The sequence below is a fragment of the Triticum aestivum genome, chromosome 1A (genome assembly GCF_018294505.1).
Source record: "Triticum aestivum cultivar Chinese Spring chromosome 1A, IWGSC CS RefSeq v2.1, whole genome shotgun sequence".
Lineage (NCBI taxonomy): Eukaryota > Viridiplantae > Streptophyta > Magnoliopsida > Poales > Poaceae > Triticum > Triticum aestivum.
This window is the reverse complement of record NC_057794.1, coordinates 559,094,889-559,114,343: the sequence shown is the minus strand read 5'-3', so window position 1 is coordinate 559,114,343 and position 19,455 is coordinate 559,094,889. Positions and strand designations below refer to the sequence as shown.

General features: G+C 46.3%; 2 protein-coding genes across 2 annotated transcripts; one reads left to right on the top strand and one right to left on the bottom strand.

The window, feature by feature from the left end:
* Positions 1–9,724: 9,724 nt before the first annotated feature.
* Positions 9,725–12,841, bottom strand: LOC123067672 (uncharacterized oxidoreductase At4g09670). Its single transcript, XM_044490372.1, has 2 exons — positions 12,272–12,841; positions 9,725–10,544 (listed from the first exon to the last, which is right to left on the bottom strand). The coding sequence occupies exons 1-2, from the start codon at positions 12,764–12,766 to the stop codon at positions 9,924–9,926; spliced, it is 1,116 nt and encodes a 371-aa protein (XP_044346307.1). The 5' UTR covers positions 12,767–12,841; the 3' UTR covers positions 9,725–9,923.
* Positions 12,842–15,956: 3,115 nt separating this feature from the next.
* LOC123181147 (uncharacterized) lies at positions 15,957–19,455 on the top strand. Its single transcript, XM_044593384.1, has 5 exons — positions 15,957–16,167; positions 16,355–17,877; positions 17,995–19,008; positions 19,096–19,179; positions 19,261–19,455. The coding sequence occupies exons 2-3, from the start codon at positions 16,405–16,407 to the stop codon at positions 18,097–18,099; spliced, it is 1,578 nt and encodes a 525-aa protein (XP_044449319.1). The 5' UTR covers positions 15,957–16,167; positions 16,355–16,404; the 3' UTR covers positions 18,100–19,008; positions 19,096–19,179; positions 19,261–19,455.

Genomic DNA, 19,455 nt, shown 5'->3' with positions numbered 1-19,455 from the left:
GCAATCGCCGGCTCCTGCGTCGGCACACATACGTTGTTCCGTCGGCGTTTCCCTGGCGCCATGGTTCGGTTCGTGTGCGTTTGAGGTAGAGGCACTGTCTATAAGTAGCTACGTACTAGCTAGCAAGGAATCCTTGCAAGTCTCCGGCCGCAAACCAGTCCCCATGAAATATGTATGTATGGTAATTTTCTCGTAGAAAAAAGAGAAAGAAATATGTATGGTAATCACCAAGCCGAATTCGTGTGTACAACGGGATGAGCTACCAGATCGGACACGATCGAGGACCCAAATCGGACCGAGCCAGCATATGCACGTAGAGAAGGAAGAAACAATAACTTAAAGGCGAGTTTGACTTTGACTGGCAAACACACGAAACGAAATCAATTCGGTTTGGTGTACATGCTCGCTTGCTCAATAATTTGGCATACGTACTCATTTGAATAATGCAGAACAGCTAGGAGGAAACCCAAGAAACTTGAAACACATCAGGCAGAACAGCTAGGAGGAAACCCAAGAAACTTGAAACAAATGGAAGACTTCAAAGATTGCCTGGACATGTGCGCACTGGCGGACATGGGATACTCATGATACCCATTCACATGGGATAATAGACGTGATCCGCCGAATAATATACAAGTAAGACTAGATAGAGCCACATGCACAAACGACTTCATGCAAATGTTTTCTGGGTCGACGGTGCAACACGTCATGATAGAGGAGTCGGACCATTTGGCTTTGATTATCAGTGTACGAGAAGAAGCAGAGTGCAGGCCAAATATACAACGGCGTTTTAGGTACGAGGAGATGTGGACAAGGCATGAAGATTATGAGGCTATGGTGAAAGAGCTGTGGGAGGCGGATGGCCATAAGGCTAGCGACATGGGAGATATGATGCAGAAATTGGGACGGGTGTCAGGCAGCATGCACAAGTGGGGTAAGGAAGTGTTTGGCTCAGTACGCATGCAAATAAAACATCTGAAAGCTGACATGCAAAGAATTAAAGAACAGGAGCTCACCCCAGGCCGCATGCAACAACTACGTGAGGTTAGCAAGCTATTGCATGAACTATATCTACGTGAAGAGATAATGCAAAGGCAACGGTCTAGGGTAGACTGGCTGGTAGCGGGCGACCAAAATACCAAATACTTTTAGAACCGTGCCTCTCATCGGAGAAGGAAAAACACGGTCAAATATCTACTTCGCCTTAATGGAGCCAGATGTTCTGATGATGAAGGTATGCGGGCGCTGGCAAGGGATTTCTACTCGGAGCTGTTTTCCTCTCAGGGTGTTGCTAACATGGACAATATTCTGGACAATATTCCTGTGAGTGTTTCTGATAATATGAACATCGAGCTTGGGGCTCCCATATCGGATGAGGAGATTGAGAGAGCACTCTTCTAGATGGGGCCAACTAAAGCTCCAGGGCCGGATGGACTACGGGCACTCTTCTATCAACGACACTGGTCTTTGGTAAAGGAGGAGGTTTGTAAAGCAGTGAAGGATTTTTTGAGTGGAGGAGAGATTCCAGATGGCTTCAATGATACTATCCTAGTCTTGATCCCAAAGACAAAATCACCGGACTCTCTCTCTCAATTCAGACCGATTAGTCTGTGCAACGTATTGTACAAAATTGCAGCAAAGGTACTCGCTAACAGATTGAAGAAGAGTTTACCAATCATGATCTCTGAGGAGCAAAGCGCGTTTGTGCCAGGGAGGCTGATTACGGACAATGTTCTCGTGGCTTACGAATGCGTGCATGCAATAAGAAGAAGGAAGAGGAAGAAACCGCTGTGCGCAGTAAAATTAGATATGATGAAAGCTTACGATCGAGTTGAGTGGTCTTTCCTTGAAAAGATGATGCTCAAATTTGGGTTTTCTCAAGCCTGGACAGCCATGGTGATGAGATGTGTAACATCGGCAAGGTTTGCGGTCAAACTCAATGGAGACCTGTCACAAGGTTTTCTACCATCTCGGGGTTTACGGCAGGGGGACCCGCTATCTCCGTACTTATTCCTGTTTTGCGTGGAAGGTTTCTCATCCTTACTCAAGAAAGCTCAACAGGAGAAGGATCTAAAGGGAGTGTCTTTTGGGCGCACTGGCCTCACTATTACACACCTATTATTTGCTGATGATAGCATTATCTTCCTGGAAGCTTCAGTGGATAACTTAACTTGCTTGAGCAACATTCTGCAGGTTTATGAGAATGCATCGGGGCAGAAGGTTAATTTCCAAAAATCGTCTATATTTTTTGGCAAAGGATGCAGTGAGGAGGATAAGCTCAATCTTAAAAATGTGTTGGGAGTTAAGTCGGAGGCTCTCAATGAGAAATACTTAGGCCTCCCCACCACGGTTGGGCGGTCCAAGGATGGATGCTTCAAACATGTCAGCGAGGCAGCGAGGGGGAAAGTATCTGGGTGGAAAGGGCAGGGCTTGTCGAAGGCAGCAAGGGAAGTGCTTGTTAAGTCGGGGCTGCAGTCAACGCCGACTTACTGTATGAGTATTTTCCAACTCTCCAAGAAGATGTGCCGGAAACTGAAAACTATCTCTTCAAAATTCTGGTGGGGAGCGGCCAACGGTGAGCAAAAAGTCCATTGGGTTGCATGGGACAAAATGTATTCAACCAAGCGCTCCTAGCAAAGCAAGTATGGCGAATCCTCACTATGCCCGGATCTCTTTGTGCAAGGGTGCTGAAGGCACGGTATTTTCAAGACATGGATATCATGTCAGCCACATGTCCGAAAGAAGCCTCATATACATGGCGAAGTTTGATTCATGGCAGGGGTTTGTTAATGCATGGACTAGTCTGGAGAGTGGGAGATGGCACTAAAATTAATGTGTATCATAACAATTGGATTCCCCGCAGCGGCAGCTTAGCACCACTGGGTGCTGAGTTTGATCCCCAAGCGACTAAGGTAGCGCACCTGTTAAACGGGCAGGGCTCGGGTTGGGATGAAAGCAAGATTGACAGGATCTTCTCGAACACAGACGCGGCAGATATCAAGCAAATTGTCATTGGAGGGATGGGTACAGAAGATTACAGGGCTTGGAATTTCACTAAATCGGGCATCTTCACGGTCAGGTCGGTGTACCATCTCGGTGTCTCAATCCAGAGAGCGAAGAGGGGAATGGCGTCAAGCTCTAACCGGGCAGCAAATCACAGGATTTTCCTGCAGCTATGGGATGCCGATGTCCCAAACAAAGTGAAAATTCATACTTGGAGAATGGTCTCGAATGGATTGGCTGTCGGGATGGAACTACAGCGACGACGGATTAAACAGGGGGTGTTTTGCATTGCTTGTGGACGCGAGGAATCCCTAGACCATCGCTTCTGGCGATGCCCTCATACGACCCTCTTCTGGGAAATGCTACGAGTGGAAACTGGCGTTCAACCACCAGGACGGGCACATGAGGTTGTAGAGGGTAGAGGCATACGTGCATGGATCCTGGAGTGGCTCTTGAGTGCACCGGCGGAGGAAAGGAACCTGGTAATGATGGCATGGTATGAGCTCTGGTTGGCTAGGAATAATGCAAGAGAGATGAAGAAAATTGAGGAACCGATCACAATTGTCAGAAGGGTACTAAATCTGGTGGAGGAATGGAGATCAGTCCATGCAAAGGATGTGCGACAACCGAGCCAGCGAGCGATGCCAACTTGGAAGAAACCGGAGATTGGATGGGTTAAAGCAAATGCGGACGGAGCAATGAGAAAGGGTAATACGGCGGGAGCTGGCGGTGTAGTCCTAAGGGACTGCCATGGTGAGTTCCTTGCAGGAGCGTGCCATTTTTTTCCGGCTGTCGCCGACCCCGAAGTGGTGGAGCTGTAGGCATGCCGCCGAGCTATTGTGCTTGCTCAGGAGCTCAATGTGCAGAAGCTCGTCCTTGAGACGGACTCCAAGGAGGCGGTCAGGAAGCTGGTGGATGTTCAGGAAATCAAAGTATTACTTCGAGGGATTCAAGAACACCGTATTATATGGGCTCGTAGGAGTGCGAATAAAGTAGCACACATCCTAGCTAGGGAAGGTTGCTGTAATTCGTTATGTAAAACCTGGCTTCATGTGCCCCCGGAGTGCGTTCGCTCCGAGGTTACAGAAGAGAGGAACAATGAATAAATAAGCAACATTTTTCCCCTAAAAAAATAATGCGTACATGCAACTAGCGATCATACCTTTTCTTTTTTTAAACACCGTACAATCCAAGTCGCTCACATGAAAGAAAAAAACAAAAACACTAATGTCCACACGTGTGGCAACATTGCAACTCGCTCACACGTTTGGATTACAGTTCAGTTAAGTTTGCACGAATCTTGACATATTGAGGCAGTTCTCGCGTGCCACGTAAGACAAGGCCGGTGTGTGGGCGTTGGAGAGGTCGCCCACACGCCTCACAGCACGCGGTTGCCAGCTGCGCTGTGTGGGCGAACTAATTTCTGTCCACACAGCCACCACCTAGTCCACGCGCGTGTGGGCGAACTGTTTTTGGCCCACACGATAGTCGTACGTTGTTGGATGGCAATTGCAGTTGCGCGTACATGGCAACTAAGTAAACACACGTGGCAACTATGATTCGTTTGCTAGATGGCAACTGCAGTTGCGCGTACGTGGCAATTAGGTAAACATACATGGCAACTGTGATTAACCACACGTGGCAACTTGGTAAACACACATGGCAACTATTGTTTGACCATATGTGGCTAGTTAATCACACATGACAACTATGATTTGATTACACGCGACAACTATCATAAATTAGACATGGCAACTATAGTTAACCAAAACAGAGAGAGTTGCCATGCTTTTGCAGCCATATTTGCCATCCCGGATAACTACATCTGCCATCCCGGATGGCAAGTAAATCGTCATCCCGCGGATACCTATTGTAGCTGCGTCAGGATGTGTGGGCATATTTGCTTCGTGCCACACACGCAGGATAGGGATGAGTGGTATTTGTTGGGCGTGTGGCACGAAGTAGCTGCATCCACACGTGTGGGCAATTCTACTGTTCGCCCACACACAGCCCGTATGGGCTGCCCCCTGCTCATGCCACACACGGTGTGTGGGCGAATGCCTATTATGCCACACGTGTGGTAGATATCAGCGTCCAAAAAAAGACATCTTAATTTATTTTATTTAGGGATAAGTATATTTTTCATCCTTCGACTTTTTTAAAAGTATAGAAATGGTTCTTCAATTTCAAAACCAGCAAACGTTGATTCCTCAACTTTCAAAATTGGATAAGGCTGCCCGTAATGGGAGTATCATAGGTAGTATCATGCATGCCAACTAAGCAATTTTGATGAGGTGGCATAAAATTAAATGAAGAAAGAGAGGCTTGAGTATCATATCATGATACCGTATCATATTAAATGATGTGCTACTTTGTGTCATGCATAGCAATAAATGTAGTCCTCTATGATATCAACATATGATACTATGCATTAGGGATGTAGTATCATAGACTAGTACCATATGCATGATACTAGTATATGATACTTCCCATTACAACCAGCCAGTGGCGGAGCTTGGGCTGATTTTATGGAGGGGCAAATGGGCTGGAGGGGCAAGAAATATGAGTTTAGGCTGATTTTAACTGGGCATATGGGCTGAATACTAGGGGATATATGCTAGTTTTCTCATGGGCTGGGGGGCAATGGCCCAGGTTGCTCTCCACTAAGCTCCGCCACTGCAACCAGCCTAAGTTAAGTCACTCGCCCGCTTCGGGTGGTTTCCTGCTGACGTGGCGTTGTTTTTTGACTCAAAGTGACAAGTATGCCCTCCGTCACATCAACCCAAATTTTCACTTTACTTCCTGCTATTTATCTCTCTCACTTACATATAGACCCCATCATCTTCAACCTCTAAACCAGGAGACCTCTTTCTCGATATCTCCCCACAAGCCGCAGCTCTGATGGCCCCGGAGCGTGTACTGCTATACTGTAGCGGGCTCGTCCAGGGCGACGTCATGCACCATCAAGCCCACCCGGCTCACACGTGTTGGACCTGCAATTCCGTGACCATGAGGCAGTCGCGCGCTCGCCCTGCTCAGTTTGTTTGCCGCGCAGTCCGCCTCTGTCTGCGTGTACCCGACCTGAACGAACAGCATCCGGAGGTGCATAAGTTGCGTCCCGGCCATGAGAGCCCTGGTCTCCTAGCTGCCACCTCGTCTGCACGTGATGCCTGCATATCATCAACCAAGGAATACACAATCTACATCTCGTCACCAACGATGACCAGCAACACGACACACACCACGGCGACGCTGGCTGTGTCGCTGACGTTGGGGCTGCAGCAGCAGCAGCACAACACGCACGATAGGCGACCGTGGAGAGAACACGCACGAAGGCGAGAGGCGACAGGCGATCGTGGAGGTTCTATAGCTCGGCACGGTGTGCGATGCTAGTTCATAGCACGCGCATCTTTGTGCTGCTGAGCTCGAAGGGGCAGGTGCCCGCACGCCACTAGAACTGCCAAGGCCAGAGCACGTACCAGTCCGAAGTCTGGTTTTAGTCCAAAACCAATGCCACGTCAGCGGAAAACCACCCGAAGCCACGGGAGGGACTAAATTTATCCGGTTTTGAAAGTTGAGGGAGCAATGTTTGCTGGTTTTGAAACTAAGAGCAACTCCAACAGGCCGACCCAAACGGACGGTGATTTCGTCCGCTTTTTGTCCGTTTGGGTCGGCGCCCGTCCGGCGTCCGTCCTGTTTTTCATATGGATCGGCAACGCGCCGACCCATATTTGCACGCGTGGTCGGCTGACCATCCAATTTTGCATTGCATTCAACAAATTGTGAAAATGAAAATTTAACAAACAAAATAGTCCGCCCAAATAAATAGTATAGTTTCACAGACCAAAATAAAAATAAAAATGTTCACATAGTTTTACGAACGAATAAAAGAAGATATATCTATTGGTTGCCAACATGAGTCCACATATGCTCAACCAAATCATTTTGCAGTTGCACGTGAGTTTTCCAATCACGCATGTCTTCATGAAACTGAGTGAACTGCTCAAATGTCGCCGCTACTCCATGCTCAGGCACAACATTCTCACCCTGAAACTGAAAGTCTTGATCGTACAGACGTTCCGGGCGCTCGTCTTCTACAATCATATTGTGCATGATCATACAAGCAGTCATCACCTCCCATAGTTTCTGCGTGCTCCAAGTATTAGCAGGATACCGAACGATGCCCCATCGAAATTGCAAAACACCAAAGGCACGCTCGACATCCTTTCTAGCACTCTCTTGCTCTTGGGCAAATCTTTTCCTTTTCTCTCCAACAGGGTTGGGTATTGTCTTTACAATAGTGGTCCACTGAGGATAGATACCGTCACCCAAATAGTACCCTTTGTCGTAGTTGTGGCCGTTGACAGTAAAGTTCACCGGTGGGCTGTTGCCTTCGGCAAGCCTAACAAACACCGGTGAGCGCTGAAGCACGTTGATATCATTGTGTGATCCAGCCATGCCAAAGAAAGAGTGCCAGATACAGATATCTTGAGACGCCACTGCCTCTAGTATGACAGTGCAAGCCCTGACATGTCCCTTATATTGCCCTTGCCAAGCAGAAGTGTTCTTCCACTCCCAGTGCATGCAGTCTATGCTGCCAAGCATCCCCGGGAAGCCCCTGCTAGCATTCATCGCCAGCAAACGGGCTGTATCTACAGCTGTCGGCTCTCTCAAGTACTTAGGGCCAAACACAGCAATCACAGCCTTGCAGAACTTATACAGGGACTGTAGGCATGTAGACTCGTTCATACTGACGTACTCGTCAATGAGATCATCGGGCACTCCGTATGCAAGCATTCGGATGGCGGCAGTGCATTTATGATAAGAGGAGAAACCAATCTTGCCGACGGCATCCTCTTTGCACTCGAAGTAGTCATCATAGCCGACCACTCCCTCTCTAATACGGTTGAAAACATGCCTACTCATACGAAACCGGCGGCGGAATTTGTGATGTTTGAACAACGGGTTTGTTGTATCAAAGTAGTCCTTCCAGAGAAGGAAATGCCTGCTCTCTCGGTTACGATTCAACGCCGGAAGGTGGCCCGGAATGGAGCCACGAAACAACGGCCGCTGGTTGTTGAGGTGGTGATGGACCAACACGGCAGCCAATATCTCCTCCTCGTCGTCGGACGATGAATCGTCGGAGTCGTAAAGGAAATTGTGGAAAAAGAACTCGTCGGCGGAGTCCATTTTCGTACCTTGGCAAACTGTCGAACAGCTTGCGGACGTCGAAGAAGGAGACGGCCGGCGAGGGGAGACGCGGCACCCACAGACTAGCTAGTTGCCCGGCCGGCGTCCGACGAGCGTGCCGGTCGTGTGTGGCGGGGGCGGCGAGGTGTCTTCTTGGTCGCGGGCGGCTGTGCGGTGGGGGAAGCGGCGGCGGGAACTAGTTTGCTCCCCGGCGGCGGCGGGCGACTGGGGACAGGGGCGGCGTTGCTGGGCGAATGTGGAGGCGACGGCAGCTGGAAGAGTCGCCGCAAAAATGGATGGCAGCGTCGGTGATGAAGGAGGCGGGGGCGAGGGTTGCTTGTTGGCCGGGGGAAGGGAGGCCAATGTGCCACAGACCAGCGGGCCCGGGGACAGGAGTAGGCGACCGCGCGCGCGTCCATCGCGTGTCCGCGCCGACGCAAATCAGGCTCAAAAATGGGCCGGGAATGGGTCGTCCGCGGATGAAAAACGGACGCGCGTCCGTTTGGGTCGGCGCGTTGGGTCGCCTTTTCTGTCCTCGCCGATCCAAACGGACGGCCGCGGACGAAATGGGTCGCCCCATTGGAGTTGCTCTAAAGGACTATTTCTATACTTTCGAAAGAGTCAAGGGATGAAAAATATACGCATCCCTTTTATTTAACACAAAAAGAAATCATAATTCATGTTCTTCAGTACAAGTCATGTGTATGCGAGGGGGAAGGGTCAACACGGCAGCATCGATCTTCTGATGGGCCCAACTTCGTGTGCAATTTAAATCATAGAAATGCATTTTAATACTTCTAGAACTACACTTCGTGTAGCCACCAATGTTTTTGCTGAAGAAAGAATCAGTGCTCATCATCACTGGCTAATAAATACTCATATATAAATATAGTGTTTTCTACTCCCTCCATTCCTAAATATAAGTCTTTCTAAAGATTCCAACAAGTGACTACATACGAAGCAAAATGGATGAATCTACACTCTAAAATATGTTTACGTACATCTGTATTTTATAGTTCATTTAAAATATCTAAAAAAACTTATATTTAAGAACGGAGAGAGTAGTAGTATAGAAAAAACAGATTTGCTAGCCCAACTAACACGCCATGATCAGGGTAACGTGCGTTGGTCATGACCACTCCCCTTAACGAAGGTTCATTGATCGAAGAGAAGGTTCACCTTCATACAAGCAGAGGATGAACATGGTGGGACACGTGTGGTACCTCGACACAGGAGTAAGCAACCACATGACCGACGACAAGGACCAGTATTCTGAGTTAAATCTCTCGGCTGGAGGCACGGTACAGTTCGGTGACGGGCGGACCATTGACATCAGAGGGCGAGGCACTATCCTCTTGAGCTGGAGTACTGCGGTCACAAGGTGCTCACGGATGTGTCCATTGTCAAATCAGAGAGGAACCATATACATGCAACACCAGCGAGGAACCTAAAATCCATTGTCAAATCCTGAGTTTAAGATGAACGGTAACATTAGTACGTGGACCACGCAAGCATCCATATTGCCAAAATATCACACAATAAATCCGTAGCAATATATGCTACCATTCAATTTGATAACTGCAATGTTGTCCTTAGTATGACGATAATAATTCGAGTTATCATTCGAATATAAGTAGTTTTGCGCTGCGTACAAGTACGATTTGAGCAAACGCACAACCTATACGCCATGGCCTGGAAGATCATCCGAATGACCAGCTACGTGTTGTATTTTAGCTTGCGACATCGACAAACTCAAACCCGTTGTCAATGGAAGCCTTCACTGCATCCATCACAACCTGCGTCTTCCTGGTGATGGCCGGCCACTTGCCCTCAGGCTTGGCGCCGGCGTCTCTGATGCCCTGCACCAGCCTGCAGAACTCCTTGACCATCAGGGCCTCCTGCGGCAGGTCTGTCGTGACGACGTGCTTGCTCGGCTGCGGAACCCATCCGGTGTGGAGCTCGGCGAAGTTCGACCTGGAGGCCACGCTGAACGGGCCGGACTTCTCCTCGTACGGGATGATGAAGTCGGTGACATGGAGCGTACCGTCCGTGCCGACGACGGTCAGGTCCATGGTGAGGTTGGCGAGGAACGAGCAGTGGAAGGTGGCCATCTTTCCGTCGGCCCAGTAGAGCGTCGCGCCACAGGCGATGAGCACGCCGGCTTGGTTCTTGACAGGCTCAGGGAGCGCGATCACGTTCTTCGGGAGCTCGTAGTCGACGGCCCACAGGATCGCGCGGATGCAGTACCACCCGGCATCGCCGAGTACGCCCAGCGCGTCGAGGTCTGGCTTCACCCTGATGTCATTCTGGAGGAAATCCTCGTTTGCTCGGAAGCTGAACAGACTGTTTATCTGAAGCAACAGAAGAAAAAACAATGGTTTATAGAAGTGCCCAAATTAAGTGAACGCAAACAGTTGTGAAGTTAGACTCATATCAAGAAAGGAAACATCACACTGCTAGAGAGTGCAAACAGTGATTGTGGAACCATGCTTATACCGGGTCACTGTAATATTTGTACTGTATTAGCCAATCATGATAAGGACTTTCAAGGAATTCTAGAGGACAACGCAGGATGAACAAAATCTACAGCTCAATCAAGAGAGAAGTCCAAGAAACAAGACATCGTTGTCCCTTGAAGTAAACTAAGCAAGGATGGGTAGATGTCATATTAAATTATTACTAATGGTGTCACAAAATTGTTTTGAGGTACTACACGATGACAGGTTCGTCTGAGGTGTTCCCGTAGTTCCAATTGCTAGTAACAAAATGTCATTCATCTTCACTGTGCTCAATAATTAGACAACTGAGATATCAAAAGCTAGATGACGTACCGTGCTTAATAACAGCTTCATTGATTATTTTGTACATAGGATTCGACGAGAAAATGGCATACGGATAGTTTGACGGAAGGAAACAATCGAACAAAACCTATATCTCAACTAAGATGATGGTATCAGGTGCTAGAAACACAATATGATTCGCTGCACATTCCCCATTGTCAATTTGGCAACTATATAAAGGTAGTTGTCGAATCTTGCCGAATGATGTAGTAGCGAACAATGAATTGGCTCTCCATACCAGATCGCATATTCATATAGTTTTTACTTTTTAGAAGAATTGTTGCAAAGAAGTGTAAGAACATTATGTAGCTATAGACAAATGAGATTAGTACTTTACAATGTAATTTTGCTGACCAAGTGATATTCCCTCACGCATACACTTTGGAACTAAATCCTTTTATCTTCCACCACTATGTCAGACAGAAATTCGGCATTCTTCAATAGGCAAAGTCACCACACAAACCAAATTCAGTAGCAGAGATTCCAAGCATACTAAAGTATCATGTTGTGCTGCTTCAGTGATGGTTGGGAGAAGGTTTGATGGTGAGTTTGTGCTTGCTGCTGGAAGGGGATACGAAAATGTTCAAAATCACTCAACAGCGGAAACACTTGCTTTCAGAGATGGGGTAACAATTGCAGCCAGAGAAGGGTGGCAGCAGATCAATGTTGAAACTGATTGCCAAGTGCTGGTTAGTATGTGGAAGTCTCGGAAGAAACAGAGGTCAGAAATCATGGGCATTCTCAGTCAGATTGATGAGCTCATTTTATCCTTCCAGGAGTTTGATCTGTCCTACTGACCCCGAGGGAGGCAAACTTATGTGCTTAGCATCATGTTAATGGTTGTAATTCTGGTGTGTGGCATGTCACACCTCTAGCCTTCCTTTAAGGTGTATTCAGAACGATCGTGCACTGCTGCGTGATGAATAAAATGAGCTCTGTTTTGACTGTAAAAAAAGAAGTTTTTTGGCTACCAAAGGGCAATTAACTAGCCACTGCTGGCTGGATGCAACGACAAACTGCAGTTAGTTCAGAGTTCACTAGAGAATCTTTTGACGCTTAAGCAGATGCACTACAATAGTAAGTCAACCTGACAAGATCCACAAATTATTGGTAATGTATCTCCATCTAGGCCGGCTAGAACACAAATGCAATGGACCACATCAACAATCGAATAGTATTTATCTAGATAGTTACAGAGAACAAAAATTACAGCAAGAAATTCAGCTTGAAGAACTCACAACTCTGACGTCGCCGACGTCGGCGGGGAGGAGCTCGCGCATCTTGGCGGTGCGGGGGTGGTGCATCCACATGGTGGAGTCCATGAACTGGACGCCGCTGGCCTCGCAGGCGGCGAGGATGGCGTCGAGGTCGGAGGCGCAGAGCGCGGTGGGCTTCTCGAGGAGCACGTGCTTGCCCCGCGCGGCGGCGGCGGTGGCCCACTGCACGTGGAGGCTGGTGGGCAGCGGCAGGTAGACGGCGTCGACGGCCGGGTCGTCCAGGAGCGCCTCGTAGGAGCCGTGCAGGCGCGCGGCCGCGGGGAGGCCGTTGTCGGCAGCGAAGAGGCGCGCCTTGGCCTCGGAGCGGCTGCCGACGGCGGCCACGGCGGCGGCGGGCGCGGCCAGCAGCATGGCCCGCGCGAGCTTGCGCGCGATGGAGGCGCAGCCCATGATGCCGAAGCGCACCGGGCGCGGCGGCTGCTCCTCCGGCGCCGGCGCGGGCGCGGCGGACGACATGGTGGGCGGGCGGGCGGCGTGGGCGCTGGGCGGGCTTGTGTCTGGGGTGTGTGGCGTACGACGAGTGACTCTGTGGGCTTTTTCGACTAGCTAGCCAAGTGCTCACCACCAGTAGTACCTGCAGAGTACCGACAGCCTCTAGGAGAGTGGATTTTTGGAACATGGTTGCATTGGAGGACTTTATTTTAAATAATTTTAAATCACATTTGAAATTTTGAAAAAATTCCGAAGAGAATTCTACATGATCATATGGATGTGGATGGATATTACACATGCGTAAAGTGAAATAAGTAAGCATGTGAGCTATGCAAAAATAGGAAATGACGATATCTAAATAGTGAATAATACATGCACTGCTTATCTTTTCAAAATCACGATTCTGTCATTCAGTGTGTAACTCACATGGTTACTTGTTTCAGCATCATAATCTTCACATGTGTAACATACATTCATATGAACATGTGGAGTTTTTTTTAGAATTTTTCAAAACTTTAAAATATCATTTTGGCACTGTTCAAAATATGGGACTTCAATGCACCCGTCCATCAAAGTGACTTTTTGAACCTCTAAGGCCGTTTAGTTAGTAGAAACATATCCCCAAAAGAAAACTACTCGTACAAATTGTACTTTTTTTTAACTTTGACGACCTTTATTAAACAATAGCGAAAAAACTAAATTTTGAACCGCATGAGTTAATCTATGGATCCGAGTAACCATTCGATCCCGCTCATGATCCTGCCTTCGACTTTTCTGCTCGCCCTTATCAACCACGCCCAGAATTACGACCGATCTTCTCCCATGATTTAAGGATGGTTCCAATTCTCATTAAAGCAGAAAGATTTCTTCCTGTGATTTAAGGACGGTTTTCAATTCACATTAAAGCAGAAAGTTTATTTTTCGTGATTTAAGAATGGTTTTCAATTCTCATTTAAGGAGAAAGATACACGCCTGATTTTTTCCATTTAAGGACAAAGGGATCGTATGTCTTTCTGCGGTAAAAGGATCGTCATAGGTGGGAGAACCCTCAACCTTTCCGCTGAGGATTGAGTAAGATAACCACTAGAATATTTAATCATTTGTCTGAGTTTACTAATTGAGATCTAATTTATAGACATGTGAATCGCGCTGAAATATCTGTGCATTGTATAGCATTGTATCAAAGGCGGGCTTGGTGAAAGAGATGTGTTGAGGGAAAATGTGTAATGAAATCTTTACGGCAACTTCTATGTAACACCATGGTAACTTTCGACCCCGGGATATGTTGTTGACAAAACATACCCTTAGGATAAAAGTTGTTCAACATCATACATCGGTAACTTCTGTGTACTAAAAAAAGCATGGTAATATACGCACAATAGATGATAACTTACTTAGCCCAGTCGTGGTAACTTTTTAATCCGGTGTAAAATTGTTGACCCCCCTGATAACTGATGTAAATAGTATCATAATATACATACAACTGAGTTGATAATTTACTTAGTCTAGCTGTGATAACTTTTTGACCAGGAGGGGTGAGGGGATTGTCGAAAGATCGATGTTATGCATAAGATAGCCTTCCCCCGATCTGTGGACGACCCTATCGATCACACCATCCACGAATAGACAAAGTACAACTCCAGCAATTTGATTGCTTTGTCGTCCAGAGATCGTTCACTAAACGTCGTGCGTGGAGTAGTTTCGTTGCTGAAAGAACACCCCTGATAACTCATGTGTAAATAGCATGATGATATATACACAACATAACTGATAACTTAGTTAGCTTAGGCCTAGTAAATTTTTTACCGAAATAAGTTATCGCAACATACCAACATGAGATTTAGTTTCGAAGGTCTCGGTGCATTGTTGCTTTTATGCTAAAATGACTTTTCGATCGGACCAACGGTTTGAGCTACAAAAAATTTTGAAGTTTCGAAATAGGAGAATCTAGGATGACATCAACTTTTTTGTCCTCTAGTACAGGTATGTATATATCCATGTGGGAGAAGGTTGGAGGAACCATTTTCTATGCCCCGTTAATTTCTGTGTCCATTCATGATGGTAACTTACCTACCACAGACGTGATAACTTAATTAGCCTAGGTCTTGTAACTTTTGACCCCCCCAAAAGTTATCGAAACATATCGTTTTCATATGAGTTTTGAAGGTCTCGTCGCGACGAATCTTATGTGAAAACGATTTTTCACTCAGATATGCAGTTTGAGCTACAAAGTATTTAGAAGTTTTGAATTCGGTGGAATCTCCACTGACATCAGTTGTCCTGTATACATGGAGTCATGCCTTACTTGTTGCGGGTATGAATATATCTAGATGTATTTTAGTTCTAGATACATTCATTTCTGCGACGAGTAATTTGGAACGGAGAGAGTACTTTACTAGATGAATCGTTTGGATTTTTATCTCTAAAATTTAGTGGTTTGGTGAACTATAATCATGTCAATTACAAGAGGGGAAACTTTCCTAATCCCCTCTTGTAAGCTATTCCCTCCGTTCGGAAATATTTGTCTTAGAAATGGTTGTATCTAGAACTAAAACAAGTCTAGATACAACCATTTTTAAGACAAGTATTTCGGAACGGATGGAGTAGCTAGCTAGATAACTAACGGCTAATCTAAGCGAGCTGATGTTGATCCGTTCCTTTTTAAATTTACAAAGAATAAGCTAGCTCACGTGTACGTGTAATAAGCTAGCGAGCGAGCGTTCATCACCTTTTCGCTCGATCATTTTAATTGTCGACGACTCGGCATGGCCCCAGAAGCCCCGCTGGACGTTGAATCCATGCCCATGCGCGGCGCCGCGCACTTCCGCGTCGACGACGCTGCCGTTCTGCTCCGTCAACCGTCCACGGGGATGAAGAAAGTTGTGGGAGTCTCTCACCCGTTGTCGAGGTTCTCATGACCAACAAAGCTCCTGGCACGGGTGAACCGTCTGCCGCGTGTGCTCGCGATGGACGGAACAATCAGAGCGGTGGGAGATAATTACAACTACAGTACCTGTACTATCTGGCACGTAACAAGAAGGTCCTGGCACTCGTGAGTTGCTCCAGTACGGTCCTTATATACGCAGATACGCTCCAAAACAGTCCCCCCGTACGTATCAAGCTACGAACCAGGTTCGACGAGCCCCACGTCATCATGCGGGCTGGTCGACCGCACTGATTCTTAATTTGTAAATCGGCCCCTGCCCACGTGAGTGCGTCCAGTTTGAGCCCAACTGCTCCTTTCGTCTTCATCTCATCCTCCAGGCGACGGCGACGTATGGCGGCGCAGGTGATCGGCAACATCTAGGCGACGAGAGGCGTTCGTACCGGTGGGAGCTCGCACGGCGGCGACGACACGTTGTCCGCCGTGAATGGCGGCATGTGATCCTATACGGCGGCACAGCGGTGCCCCTTACCCAAGTATGGTAAGAAGATTGGATCACCATGGCTGCATTGGGCATGTTACTACCTCGATTGTCATTTACTAAGTCGTTTTGGTGCGTTCTGCAATACAATTTAGGAGATTTAGGCACACATTTGCTTTGGGTTTACACATATGATTAGGGTTCGATGTCCAATGGCTAAAATTTGAACTTTTTGTTGGTTTAACAGATGCAGGCACTGATTTCTGTACAATTGAGTTCATCCATGGTGGATCTTTCATGGGCACTGGTGGTAATCTGTCATATCTCAATGGTCGCAAGGTCTGCTATGATTACTGTGACAGTAGTGTTGCTTGTATGGAGATGTTTTATGAATTAGTAGAGAAGGTGGGTTATGAGACTGCAGGAAGAATTCAAATCTATTTGTTGCTGCCTGGGATGCAAGTGAATGAAGATGGGCTCAGGTTGATTGCAAGCAATAATGACACAAAATGCATTAACAAGCTAGTTAGAGAGGGGCACAAATACCTGATGTTGTATCTTGTTCATGATGTTGCTTCTGGTGGAGGAGGATGTGATGACGTGTTAGCAAATCCATGTACACAAGCACCTGATGTGATCAGTCCTATGAAGAGCAGGATAAATGTAGAAGGGACAAGCAAGAGGAGTAGAAGAGGTACAACGGAGGTAGACGAGGAGTTATGTAGCGAAACTGATAGCGAAGACTCGGATTATGTTCCAGAAATAATTGATAGTGACTATGACCTCAATGATGGTGACTATGATTTGATCAACGAGGATGCAAAAGCTTTCGGTGATGAGAAGAAAGGGACAAGGACAGGGAAGGAGCTAGCAGAGGATCCTAACTCTGAGGATGATAGTCTTGATCTGCCTGAATCAGATAATGATGATGACATTAAGTTCAATTTCAAACATTTCACTGAAGTTGATTTGAAGGACCCCAAGTTCTATGTGGGGCAGGTTTTCCCATCTATTGCATTGATCAGACAGGCCATTAGGGAGTATAGTTGTAAGGAAAGGCTGCAAATAACATTTCCCAAGAATGACAAGACAAGGATTGGAGTTGTGTGCAATGGTGGTTGCCCTTGGTATTTATATGCTTCGTTTGACAATAGAACCAAGGGAATTCAGGTTAAAACATTTAAAGATGAGCACACATGCACAAAGAAGTGGAGTGTTAAAGCATTCACTGCCAGATACATTGCTGGAAAGTATGTTGACAAGGTCAGAGCAGATGATAAGATTTCTTTGAAGGGCTTAGGAGCAATGGTGCAGGAAGAGTGGAACATGAAGGTTCACAGGCAGAAGCTTTGGAGAGCAAGGAAAATAGCATTTGACATTATTTATGGTGATGATATTGCTCAGTACAACATGTTGTGGGATTATGCAGCTGAGTTAAGGAGGTCAAATCCTGGTAGTACTTTTTTGTTGCAAGTCGCCGATGATGGTCAATTCCAGAAGTGTTACTTCTCTTTTGATGCATGCAAGAGGGGATTCCTTATAGCTTGTAGGCCTGTAATTTTCTTAGATGATTGTCATTTGAAGACTCAGTTTGGTGGAGTTTTGTTAACTGCAATAGGAATGGATCCTAATGATTGCATTTATCCCGTGGCCTTTGCTGTTGTGCAAGTTGAAAACACAGAAGCTTGGAGATGGTTCTTGACTATTCTTAAAGAAGATCTTGGCATTGTGGACACCTCACTCTGGACAGTCATGTCTGACAAGCAAAAAGTAAGTCACTTGTACTTGTAATATATGCTTTGGTAGTTTGGTTGCATTTCTTCATATTCTACTATATGCTTCGTAATTAGTAATTATTTAGCACTAATTTAATTTATTCACGTCCAGGGTTTAATTAAGGCAGTGCGAGAACTATTTAAAGATTCAGAGCATAGATATTGTGTGAGACATATCTGGCAGAATTTCACAAAGAACTTTAAGGAGAAGCGCTAAAGAATCAATTGTGGAGATGTGCTAGAAGTACTACTCATGGTCAGTTTAGAGAGAACATGGATAGAATGCTAGTTCTTAGTAAGGAAGCTCGTGATTGGTTAGAGGAGTTAGATCCAAAAACATGGGTAAGGGCATTTCAAAAAGATTTCCCCAAGTGTGATGTACTATTGAACAACAATTGCGAAGTATTCAATAGGTATATTTTAGATGCAAGAGAACTCCCCATATTAACCATAATACAGAGGATTAAAGAACAGATGATGGGCAGACACTATGGTAAGCAACTGGAGGTGCTGAAATGGAATGGTACCATCTGTCCCAAAGTGAGAAAAAGGTTGCAAAGACATATTGATGCTGCAGCCACATGTCATGCTGATCCTGCTGGACTGGGCATTTTTGAAGTGCAAGACAAAAACAGGCAGTTCAGTGTGGACATATTGTTGAGCAAATGCACTTGCAGAAGGTGGGATTTAACTGGGATTCCGTGTTGTCATGCGGTTGCAGCTGCAAGATATGACAATATTCCACCTGAAACATTGGTCCACCCATGTTACTCTATTGAGACTTACCGCAAGGCTTACGAGCGCATAATCTTGCCGTGTAAAGATGTGAGTGAGTGGGAAAAAATGTATCAGACAAGTGCTTCCTCCCAAAATTAAGAAGAAAAAAGGCAGAAAGGCGAAGAACAGACGGCAACAACCAGAAGAGACTGAGGGTAGGGCAGGGAGGGAAGTTGGCAGAGGTGGTTGTGTTATCCATTGTAGCTATTGTGGCACTGCAGGACATAACATAGGTGGGTGCAAAGATTTCAAATTAGGCCTAAAACCCAAGAGGAAGTTAAGAAAAAAGAAAGTTAGAGCAGAACCTGAAGTTTCCTCCTCCGACGAAGAATACGAGGCCATGACACAAGTAATATAATTGACCACAACCTCCATAATGTTAAATTGTTTTTTACATAGCCAGAAGCTTACTAATTTGTATGGTTTTTGTAATCAGGAGCAGAACATGCAAACTGAGGGTTTATTACAACAACAACCACCTACTTATGAGGCGGAGGTCATTACGACATTAATGGAAGAGGTATCTAATTGATTTCATAATTTTTATTACTACCATCTAGTTCATGACCGCAAGCTAATTAATTTTCCTAAATTATTATAGATAAATGTTGCAAGCCAGATCATAGAACCACCTAATTCAGGCCCTTTACCTCCATCTGCATTTATTGAACAAAATGTCCCAAGCCAACCCCATGTTCAGCCAACAACTGCAACATCACAAGAAAATGTTCATAGAAAAAGAGAGGTGCTTGCACTGGCTAAACTTAGACTTGCAGCTGAAAAAAAGAGATTGCAG

Excerpts from the sequence above, each read along its gene's own strand:
- LOC123067672 (XM_044490372.1), bottom strand. The coding sequence starts at position 12,766 with ATGTCGTCCGCCGCGCCCGCGCCGGCGCCGGAGGAGCAGCCGCCGCGC. Across the intron at positions 10,545-12,271 it reads ACGTCGGCGACGTCAGAGTT|ATAAACAGTCTGTTCAGCTT; the intron begins GTGAGTTCTTCA and ends CTGTTGCTTCAG.
- LOC123181147 (XM_044593384.1), top strand. The coding sequence starts at position 16,405 with ATGGGCACTGGTGGTAATCTGTCATATCTCAATGGTCGCAAGGTCTGC. Across the intron at positions 17,878-17,994 it reads TCATGTCTGACAAGCAAAAA|GGTTTAATTAAGGCAGTGCG; the intron begins GTAAGTCACTTG and ends ATTCACGTCCAG.